At 36.8% G+C, this 12,022-nt stretch overlaps 1 protein-coding gene across 1 annotated transcript in view; it reads left to right on the top strand.

Annotated features, from left to right (window-relative positions):
• The window catches only part of csmd3b (CUB and Sushi multiple domains 3b), a 441,168-nt gene that overhangs the window by 103,953 nt on the left and 325,193 nt on the right, over positions 1-12,022 (top strand). The window contains exon 3 of the mRNA XM_016281251.1: positions 6,474-6,586. Within this exon, the coding sequence (XP_016136737.1) occupies positions 6,474-6,586 (113 nt within the window). The remainder of the gene's footprint in view (positions 1-6,473; positions 6,587-12,022) is intronic.

Here is a 12,022-nt window from a genome sequence, read left to right as displayed (position 1 = left end):
ATATAGATGTGGACATAGATGTAACGTTCAACTTTCGAGATGTCAGTTGTGATGGATTCACTCTAAAACTCAGTCTCATGACTTATTGTACTTTTTTCATTTTAGTTCTTTGGGGACTTTGCACATTGTTTGAAGGTCATTTGAAACTAAAACAAGGATTCATGGATAACAGATAAAAGAGTGAGCTCACATAATTGTCAATGGACTGAAATGAGATAATATTAGATATCACATTCTTTAAGCAGCGGAAATTTGAGTAAATATGAATGGGATGCTGATATTCATTATCAGTGGAGTGAACTTGTGAAGCTTCAATAGTGTTAAGACAGGTCTATAATTCTGGCAAGTCAGTTTCTTGAAGCTGTTCCATTTTCCTCTTTGCTACAGCATTTTAATACATCAAGCAATGTTCAAAAATAGCATTTTGGAGGAAACTTTCTTTATAGATTCTCAAATTGCTTAGTTATCCTGGTTCATAATTTTATACGGCTGTCAGTTTTGAGTTTTTCTCATTTATAGAAACACAGAATTGCTTACAAAGAAACGTCCCGGGTTACTTTTATTGACTTTCACAATTGTGGCAATTGCATAAATTCTGAACTTAAGTCCATTGCCTTCCAATATGCCACAGACCTTTGAAAGAAGTGAGCTCAAAGTTATGAATGACTATCTGCAAGAGCCATCTTGACAAATGAAGATTTATGGACTGTTTTTCCCCATGAGAGGCATTACATCTTTTGGGGGGAACCATGATATCATCTGTTTTCATTAGGCTGAAAGCTTCCCTGAACTCTAAGCCCCCTTCACCAATATTTAGATTTAATAGTAATGTCCCATGTGATGGGATGTATAAAATGTCAAACGGTAAAAGTAAATGTACGGTCAGTCATCAAAAACTCAGTGTTATAGGTTGCTTTTTTTTTATTCCCATTGCTGCATATGTGGTTTTCTATACAATTCTTTCATATATTTGATGCTTTTTGCCATATAGCTAGAATATAAATTATGTTCTTGGAAGTAATGTCCTTGTAATATAAATAGACTCACACAATCAGTATAGTATAGGACAGGGGTAGGCAAGTTCGGTCCTAGAGAGCCGCAGTCCTGCAGAGTTCAGCTCCAATCTCTAGGACCGAACTTGCCTACCCCTGGTATAGGAAGATGCCAAAACATTTCAGTGTGTGGGTGTATATGTATATTCATACAAAATTGTGTCCATCTGTGTTGTGCCAGCTATGGCGCACTACACTGTACTTAGGATTTCTCAAAAGCAAGCATAGTTTACTATTATATTTTGAATTTCACAGTGAATATCACAAGTGCGCATTATTGCTGTTTTATTTCTAGAACACCAAATAGGCCAGTTAAAAGTTTGTATGTTTCTTTGGACTGTCACACTTAAAGCAGTACCAACTTTTTAATCATTCATGCTTTATTATGCAGGTTAAATTAGTTGCATTGTAACATTTAAAACAACTGACATTATGTAACATTTTATTTGTGCATTAGACAAAATCCTATAGACTTTTAATATCAGGCATTTATCAGTAATGAGCTATCAGATTATTGACTTTTTGAGGTTGATGATTATTAAATATAATTGAGGCATAATATACTGTTATGGACGTTATGTGAGACTCCTCTCACAGAAATCATTGTGTAAGACTTGTAATGCATCATAATATCCATTATTTACCTTTTTAGAAGTCTCAAAAATGATAAAGATCATTGCAATACTACATGACACCAAGTATTTTCTACACATGTTTCAAAATCTCACATCTGACTTCAAAGGTGTCCAGTTTAAATTGGTCGAACACCCTACAGATCCACAAAACCAATAAATGACCTCGCTGTTTGACCTGTGTCTAGTTCTCCAGTTAGAGAAATTGATTGTCTTGACATCTTCATCTCCATCAAGTTCAGTTGTGTTGTGGTTGAAGTCCCTAAGCAACGTACAAGACCTCATAACCCTGTTTAAATATCTTTATTAAACCCATCCGTCTTTACTCTCATCCTAACATGTTACTCTCTCAGATGCGATCGTATGTAACCACGGCAAGCTGAAAACAATCAAATAAGCAGAGGAACTGCACCTTCCCTGTGGAATCACATTATCCTTTAACACCCGAGGACTTTTAATGAGGAAAAAAATCAATTGACTTGAATCTATGACTTTGAATATCGCACTCTGATTAAGGAAAGTACTTAGAAAAGATGAATTTTCACTTACAGAATAACATGATTTTATTGGCTCATAAGCTCCCACTCTGACTGTATATAATGAATACCCTGAAACAGATGCTACTGGAGCAGATCAAACCCTCCAATCAAACCCTAAGCAGTAAAGACACCTCGTTTTTCATGATTCCCCACTGCACTACCTCTGTGGCAACGCTGAGTGTTTTTATTTATTCCTCCCTTGCTTTACCACCCTTTAAGTGCTTAATGGGACAGACAGACAGAAAGAGAAAGAAGAGAGAGACTGACGATAGACAGAAACAGAGAAATCTCATCATAGAAATAAACGAGTATGAGTATGAATGAGCATATTTGGCTAAATGTAATTACCGGATTAAAAGGAGGGGAAATGCACATTAGGAATAAAGCAACATTAGAGGCAGGGGTGTAATGGTGTCTTTGTGGAAATGTTTCATGTTCTTCTAGCAGTGGATCAAAGTGTTTTTTTTCCCTCATGGTAAAACGCGATTTTGGTAATTTTCTACCATGTTGGAAGCACTCATTTGACATAAGAAAGAAAAATGAAATATAGACTGCCCTCTCCATTCAAATGAGAAAGGCATTACATTCATGAATCATTTAGGATAGTGAATGTTCTTCCAAGAAAAATGCGTGTAAACGTCAAAAGATTTTCTAGAAAATGTTGAAATATTGGTGTTTTTGTCCTATGAACCTTTACAGCCGAATTAAATACTGTATTATTTTGAGGAACATCGGGGTTATGTGATAATAATTCCTGTCTGAAGCCAAATCTGTGAGCTTAAAAGCGGGAATTAATCCAAAAGTCCTTCTGGAAATTACGTTTTATACCGTACAGTAGCAGCATAAGCTTTGATCGTAATTCTGTCCATATTCAGACAATCGACTAAAACTACAGAGTTTCCTATCTTGCCTGAACCAGTACATGAAATCACTGCTGAAGTCCCCTGTTAACTCAGATGTTCTGTAAATGTTGAAATCCCATCCAAACAGTACTTAAGTCTTTGCCGTCTCTGTACTGCCTTTGAACATTTTATGAAACACTTGAGGTCAAAGGTTTGATGCTGGAACACTATTGCCTACACAAGGATCTTTCATTTTCTGGACAGTTTTCGGTTAAACCATCCTTTTAATCCTAACTCGTATGACAGGCTGGTTTTTGACCCTGTCAGTATGGTGCCTTTTAAAGTGTGCAGTGTGAGCTGGTTGGTGGCTGGGAGCTTAAAGACAGAGGAGTTTGCTGCCTGTTCTCGGGCCAGAAGCAGAATGTCCAAGCGATTTAAGCCCTGATGATCATCTAACGAGCAGCAGAGAGTGGAGCCTCCCGACTGTTTTGGCTGCGGGCAGAGTGAGGAGATAGATTTGTTCCAACTCACGCAGTAGTCGAAAAAAGCAGTTAGCGAAGCCCTTGGGTATGGATGGACTCTGAACGGAGCTGCTGTTCCTTTTAAAGAACTCAAGCGCCACTGATCTCCAACAACCTTTAAAACCCGGTCCCGCGGTCTGATATGCAAGTAGCAGTTTGTATGCATGCTTTAACTCACCCCAAGACTGTAACAGAAGATCTATAACATTGTACAGTGATATTAAGTACAAACAAACTGATTTGGAGTCTCACTGAAGATGGATGAATGTCCTGTGAAGTCCACCAAAGCATGAATGTTATCCATACACAATATACATTAAGGCAGTACTGGGAGATTCTGTGCCATCCAACCTCACAGATCCAAATCATTTCGCTTGTCCAGCAAGAATAATGAAATTCAGACAATAGTAGAGTGTTGGCTTTATTCAGGGAAACTTTGCCAAGAGAGCACAAAATGGTGATTTACTTAGTATTTAATGCCTCACTTCCCATGATGCAGTTTGTCAGAGATGCACAGTACTTAGTGTTTCATATAAAAGTTTTTTTTTCTTCTTTCCCAAGTTACTTTTCATTGCATAAACATTGTGTGTACAGCACCAAGTAATAAAAGAGGTTTATTCCATTTAAATCCGAAATTAAACAGCTGTGATTTACACCTCAATATTCTGATTGGCTGTGTCAAAAATGTTAAATCAATAGCCTCAACATTTCCCTTCCCATAAAAGGAAAATGCTTTATTCCAAGCCTTTTACTATGTTTTGTTTGTTATTTCACCTTTTTAATATGGTTGGCTAAACATTTGAAGGAAAAAAGAGATTATTCTTTTTTTAAGAAGCAACTGGGTCATGTGTGAATTTACATAAGATTTAGGAACGTAGGTCTTTTAATCTATTCTCTAACAGTCTTTGAAGTTTATGACAAGTTTAAAGGTTAATATTATTAAAACAAAACTGCAGTGTCCTAAGGATATTATTCATAGCCATTTATAAATATTTCAGTCTCACTGTGAGTTCATTAGCATAAACAAAAGAAATTCTTTCCATGTGACGCACATTAGCTGACGCACACATTTTTGAGCAAATACCCACACATACTTTTAAAAACTTCTCTGCATCCTAACATGTTGCTGACCTAAACGATTTTCTAAATGGAGATAACCAGCAGCTCTGCTAACACACGATTTCCTTATGCAGAGTGTGTGTTTCGTCAATGCCTCTAAATATATGTTCTGTAGCATGCTGGTGACTTATAATGTTGGTGATGTCTGGATGCCCCCAAGGAGTGGTTTGACGAAATGACTTTTTTGCATGCACACATGAGCATCGGGGATTATTCTGGAGCTTAAATAAAGCGAGGAAGAAACCCAGTGCTTTCACATCAAGAAATAATGTGCAATAATATGAGCATTCGGAGAAGACAGGTTCAGATTTAACTAAACATTGCCATATCAAATTAGTTTTACACTATGTTTTCTATATTTTAGTCATGTTGTCATAAGCACTGAGGGTTTTTTTTTTTCAACCTGGTCTCATAAAAATACGTACCTCTGGGTACTTTTCTGCAACACTGTTTTTACGTACCTTAGTGCACGTTTCGCCACAGTTTCAAAGAGAAATGTCCGCTCAGTGGCGCTAAAACACGGGTTCAATACGTGAACCCTGGCACGTTTTTATTACGTTGATATAGGTACGTATTGCTGTGTTTTTATTATGTTGCTTCAGGTACGTATTGCGGCGGTTCAGGGGCTGTCGCTAAAAGTTAATGCTCTATCGTGTTGGAAGTATGCCCTACACCAAACCCAACCTTAAACCTACCCGATAGTGTTAACAAATGCAAAACTGATATAAAAATGCATTTGTTGATGCAACTGTGAACTTCCTTATATGCAGATTTGAACTGTTTTTTCGAACCGTAGTTACACAGGATTCGAACCAGAGCTCGTCGCCTCTCAAGTACGTCTCTGTACTCCGAACAAATCTACCATCTAGGAAAACCTGTAGATATGAAGCTGGATATGTGTGATGCTTACATTCAAAAACATCAGTTTTCAAATCTCCCAGCATATTAAATTTTTTTTTTAAGTCAATACAATATATTCTTCAAGTAATTGTGCGAAAATTGCACTTTATTAATCGAAACTCTGTAAATTTGTGTGAAAAGGAATAAAAGGTGTCAGTTTTACTGAACCTAGTGTTCATTTCATTTGGAAACTGCATTGATATGTACTTATTGGTACGTATGTCACGTCTCGCGAAAATGGAAGCCTTGCACCACATGGGAAAAAAAGTATTTGTTATTTTAGTAAATAAATTATTATAGGGTTGAGTCCAACCTTTGTTTCTCTGTGTAACAAAACAAATACACTACTACAAATATAAATGTTTGGAGTTAGTAAGACTTTTTTAAGATTTTTATTTTATTTTTGTGGAATCCAAGGCTGCATTTGTTGCATCAAAAATGCAATAAAAAGTGTGAAGTATTATTACAATTTGATGTTCAAGAAATATTTCTCATTATTATCAACGTTGAAAAGAGTTGTGCTTCTTTAAATGTTTTGTGGATTTTTCCTCCAGGATCCTTTGATAAATAGAAAGTTCAAAAGAACAGCATTTATTTGAAATATAAATAGTTTGTAACATTATAAATGTCTTTACTGTCATTGTTGAAAGATTTTATGTATCCTTGCTGAATAAAGAATATTCATTTATTATACAGTATTATATCTCAAAAAAATCATCAGTTGTGTTTCAATATCACAAAAATCACAAAACGAACACCGTGCATACAGTGAGTGCTGAAAACTTCTAAAAATGTTATAAGATGATATGTGTTATAAGATCTTTCTTTTCTAACTTATGCTTATTTCTCTTCTCTTTGGTCTCTTTAGGTTAACGGGTTTCCAAATCCCACCTCCCGTCACAAGCACTGGATCTGTATTCTCCTTGAGACTCACCAGTGACTTCGCCGTGAGCGCGCACGGCTTTAAAATCTATTATGAAGGTAAATATTCCAGTCCATTCTGTTTTGTGCTATGTCTTGTTACACTATATTGTCATTTATTGTGCATATCAGATGAAATCTGCGGCATTAATTAAGAGCCGCTCTGCTTGGCGAGTTAAGGGTTACCCTGCAATCTGTGCCAATCATAATTGTATTTATTAAACCTCAATGAAGAGGTGGTCTCTGACTACAGACCTCATCACTCCCCATTAAACTTCATCAAATTACTGTCTGGAAAATAGTTTTTTCTTGTCTTTTAGACACTTGCATCAAATTCCAGGAAGATGGCACAGAGCATTATATCACCTTTTATTTCATTAATTTTGCTTGTTAACTAATGGATAGTGAAGTGTACATGACGTCTATCTCTTTAGTGCATTAGTCTTGGGTTTTTTCCAGTTGCTTGGCTGTGCTTTAGAGCCTCCTAGTAGGGCTGCACGATAAATCGAAATGGAATCGAGATCGCGATTCGACAGAAGCTGCGATTGTCATGCGTATCTTTCAGTGAAGCACGGTTCTGTGATCAGCAGTAAATCTCCATCCAAAGGCCAGAGGGCGCTCTCGCGCTGAAACTCCAAATACCCCTCGCAGAAGAAACCCAGAAAATGCCTATCGCTGCAGCTGAGTAAACAGAAGATTCAGCTGCTTTCATTGATTCAACGTGACTAATAAACACACGACTACAGCAATATACGGTTTATCTGAGTATTTATTTTTATAATTTTCATTAAAATAAAGTATATTTATAATGCAATGCCTTTATCACTGCTTAAATACTATGAAATATGTTGCGTGCCTTATTTTAAGAAGCCACATCATCTCACAGAAGGATTTATTTCAAACACTCGACTGACGTTATGAAGTGAGTTTGGAGTAAAAATATTTTATTAAATGTGTTATTTTCACATGCTTTCAGATGGAGCAGCATTTACTTCACAGAGCCGTGGTTCACTGAGAAGCTATGCAAACAGCTGTCATTATCACGAACGATTTCTTCGATTTCATAATCGCGCAATAAAATCGATTTTTTGCATAGCTTGTCAGTGAACTATGGCTATATGTAGTAAATTCTGCTCCATCTGAAAACACGTGATGATTATTTCCTGCTGATTACAGAACCGACTTTTTTAACAAAATACGCATGACAATCGCATTCGATTAATCGTGCAGCCCTACCTCCTAGTCTTATTTAAGAAGACATACAGGCTAAGGATTGATTTATGCTAAATAAATAAACTAACAGACTTTGCTCTGTGAACGTAAAGTTATATGAAATCATCCTTATATGCTTTTATAAGATGCATCATAATGCATATTTATGTACAGCAGAGTTGGATTTTTAACTTCTTTCCTTATCAGTGCATTTGGCTGCTGGATTAATGGGAGGAAATACGTTCACTACACATATTAGCTTTGGGAGTGAGGTGGTAGGAGGGAGATGGATGAGTGTGGTCTTGTTCGTGTGTAGCAGAGCCGCTCTGTGTGTCTTTCATTGTCTGATCTGAGTCACTTGAAGTAGGCTGCGTCAGGCTGAAGCATCATTTACTGTGCCATTTCAATGTCTCGGCCTGGTTGCCTTCCCTTCCTTTTTATTCATTTTTTGGATCAAACTGTACAGGGAAAAAGGCCAGATTAGACTTTGCCAAAAAAAACATCTAAAAAGAAAATCCAGACCACTTCTGCAAAAGCATTCTTTGGACAGCTGAAATTAAGATCAACCTGTACCAAAATGACGGAAAGAAAAAAGTATGGAGAAGACTTGGAACAGCTCATGATCCGAAGCATACAACATCATCTGTGAAACATGGTGGAGCAGTGTGATGGCATGAGCATGCATGGCTTCCAGGGGCACTGGGTTACTGGTGTTTAGTGATGACGTGACAGAGGACAGAAGCAGCCGGAAGAATTCTGAAGTGTATACTCTGTGCCCAGATTCAGCCAAATGGAGCAAAGTTGATTGAACAGCGCTTTATAGTACAAATGGACAATGACCCAAAACATACAGCAAAAGCAACCCAGGAGTTTTTGAAGGTAAAAAGTAGATGGCAACTCCATAAAGCAATGGCCAAGTCAATCGCCTGATCTCAACCCGATTGATTATGCATTCCACTTGTTAAAGACAAAATTAAAGACCGAAAGACCCACAAACAAACAACAACTGAAGTCAGCTGCAGTAAAGGCCTGGCAAAGCATCACAAATGAAGAAACCCAGCCTCTGGTGATGTCTATGAGTTCCAGACTTAAGGTAGTAATTGTCTGCGAAGGATTCTCAACAAAATATTAAAATGAACATTTTATTTATGATTATATTTATTTGTCCAATTACATTTGAGCCCCTGAAAATGGGAGGACTGTGTATAAAAATGGTTGTATTTCCTAAGCATTTTATGTTATATTTTTGTTCAACCCCTTGAATTAAAGTTTAAAGTCTGCACTTCAATTTCATCTTGATTGTATTCTGTTGGCATACATAGCCAAAATTATGAAAATCGTGTCAGTGTCCAAATACATATGAACCTAACTGTACACCCCTGCACTGGTTAGCCTCAACCACTTATTGTCTTATTGGTTCAAAATTACACTCCACATGGCCATATCATTATCTATGTTTGATTTTCTGTAATTTTGTCATGTTATTCTGCATTTTTGTCCTCGGTGTGGACAGACAAATTACTCTCCTCTTGAAGCTTGTCGCATCACACCTGGTTAGGGCACATTGTTACACCAGCCTGTCTGGTTACATTGCAAACAACTGAAGCGTTCATAACTTATAATAATGTGCTGTTTGTATTTTTGCACAAATCCAAAATCAGGAGATATTCAAAATCAAGGGAAATTCAGCTGGAGATGTGAAGTGCGTGCTTTAGGCTTCTTGTGTGTTTACATAGTCAAATGTTTCATAACGTGGACAGCATTTGGGAATGGATAGCCTCATCAAGCAGTCTGTCCCAGAAATGCTAGGTTGAATAAACTTCCATGCAGAGCAGAGTTCCTGGTATGACTGGTAATGATCTTAATGATTCAACATGGGCGGATGGATGCTGAGGTTGGGGAGATGTAGCTGTATGTCAATGGCAATGGTATTGGCAATAGACGAGATATCAATGGGAATGTTTCTATAGAGGATGTGGTTGCAATATTCACTACTGTGACTTTGGCGCTTAAAAATTTTGGCCCCTTTTAGATCACTGGATGGTTAATGTAGGAATGTATGCCAGCTGTTTTTCATCAAACATTTATGTAATTTTATATTACAAGCAGTAGCACTGGGTTCAGCTAAAAACTCAATGTTCACTTGTGTTGTGTACGGTCCCACTGGACCTCTCTGTCCCCATTTCCTCATCTGTCTCAGAGTTAAATTTGGCAAAAGCATGCTAAATGGTAGGCAGTCTTCCAAACAATTAATAGAGATTATTTTTTAAAGGCTCTTGTAATAGTTTTCTCTAGGGTCCACTGGTATTGTTGGTAAAGTTTTTTTTTCTATTTTCTTTTGAGGGGCCAAACATAATTTAACCAAATTACAATTAAACTGGCAATGTTTTATTGTTTATTTACTTACTTACTTGCTTGCTTACTTTTTCCTCTGTGCTTTTAATCTTAATACTAGTAAATTTGCATGTGAAATTATAAATAATGGGCATTTATTAATAATTGCCCATACCATTTTGTATTTGTACACACATTTCTTCTCTTGAAAAATGTTCACCTAATTCACAACATCTGGATGCACATATTAATTTTTCTTAACTTTCTACACTCTAAAAAATGCTGTGTTGTTTCAGTCTAACTTTGGGTCAAATATGGACTAACCCAACTTTTGGGTTAAAAATTTAATATAACAATTTAATCCAACAGCTGGGTTAGTCCATATTTGTTATTCAGAGTTGGGTTGAAACAACCCAGCATTTTCTTAGAGTGTACACTCTAAAAAATGCTGGGTTAAATACAACCCAGTGCTGGGTAAAATGGGAAAAAACCCAGCAATTGGGCTGTTTTGACCCAGCGAAAACAGCTCAATTGCTGGGTTAGTCCCTATTTTACCCAGCACTGGGTTGTATTTAACCCAGCATTTTTTAGAGTGTAATGTTAATGAATTTGAAGTATTTTAAATAAGCAACCATGTGGCCAGTGTTAGTCATTTGTTCATAACACTGATGCTAATTTGACTCGTTTTAATACAAACGTATCTGCCGGCAATCTTGCGTTTCAGTTATTGACTGCAGTGACAATTATCTCAGAGGACTTTAATATTACTGCAATATTATTGATATGTTAACATTACTTGTTGCAGTGTTTGTCTTTGTCTTTTTTTTTTTTTTCTTGAGGAGGAGGAAGTTTGGAGTTCTAAAACTTCAGTTTTTCTTTTTCTTTCTTTCTTTCTTTCTTTTTTTAGTAAAATGTCCTATGTCATCTCATTGGTCATTTTAATTATTTATTTCTTGTTCCTTTTTGGGATTGCCAGTATAATGTTGTTGTTGTTATTCTTCTCCAGCACTAAGATCTGAATGTTTTTACATGTTGCATCATTATTTTAGCTACCCTGGTATTTAATGAGCAGTTCCTGTCGACTAGTGAAAGTGTGTTTTGGGATTAGTTTCCATTTTATTCTGCTGCGCACATCACATGGATCCAGATATTCTAGTCTTCTTGCACCATGGACCACCACCGATTGCATGATTCTCTCCAGGTATCTCCTTCTACCTCTTACGTTCAGATGGGAAATGTTGAATACGTTTAAAAACAGATGACGGAAGGACAAAAACATGCACAAACAGCTAAAATAACTTACAAATGTTTCCTGAAGGATTTTGGAATCATTCTTTTCAGACCGTGACAAATAGACAGTTATCTAAGGGTGGTGTGGGTGTAGAACATGTTGATTTCAAAGACACTGCTCTGTCACCAGGGAAACTAGCTTCTCTGAGAGGAAGTCAGCCGTTCTACCCCTGCTCTTGTAAACACATGCCTGGAGCTAATGTGAGGGCCGGCACAGGTAGAATATATTGTACAACATCTGCGCGGAGTCTGGCAACCTCGAGAAGGTTTCTTGAGCTCAACCAAATCACTGTACTTCACTGCTTCGCTCCTAAAGGAGAACCTCTTGTACATCTAAAGGACCTTGTAGACCTTCTGAACATAGAGGTTTTCCTTCAGTATATATAGTATGAATATTAAAGTGTGCTTTATTATTAATGGTGCATGCTAGCTTTATTAAAAATTTATTCTCAACTAAAAGGGATATCTGAGCAAGTGTTTTGCATTCCCTGTGGCCATAAGGTTTATGTTTCTTCATTCATGTAATATTTTTGAAAAACCTCTTCGCCAGTAAGGCTGTTAGATTCCGATTCCAGTTTTTTTTTATTGCAAGTGTTGCATCCAATTTCCACAATTCTAAATAGAAAGAAAGAAAGAAAGAAAGAAAGAAAGGTGAAGTGA

Source organism: Sinocyclocheilus grahami, unplaced genomic scaffold (genome assembly GCF_001515645.1).
Source record: "Sinocyclocheilus grahami isolate Dianchi unplaced genomic scaffold, SAMN03320097.WGS_v1.1 scaffold149.1, whole genome shotgun sequence".
Lineage (NCBI taxonomy): Eukaryota > Metazoa > Chordata > Actinopteri > Cypriniformes > Cyprinidae > Sinocyclocheilus > Sinocyclocheilus grahami.
This window is presented reverse-complemented; position numbering and strand designations above follow the sequence as displayed.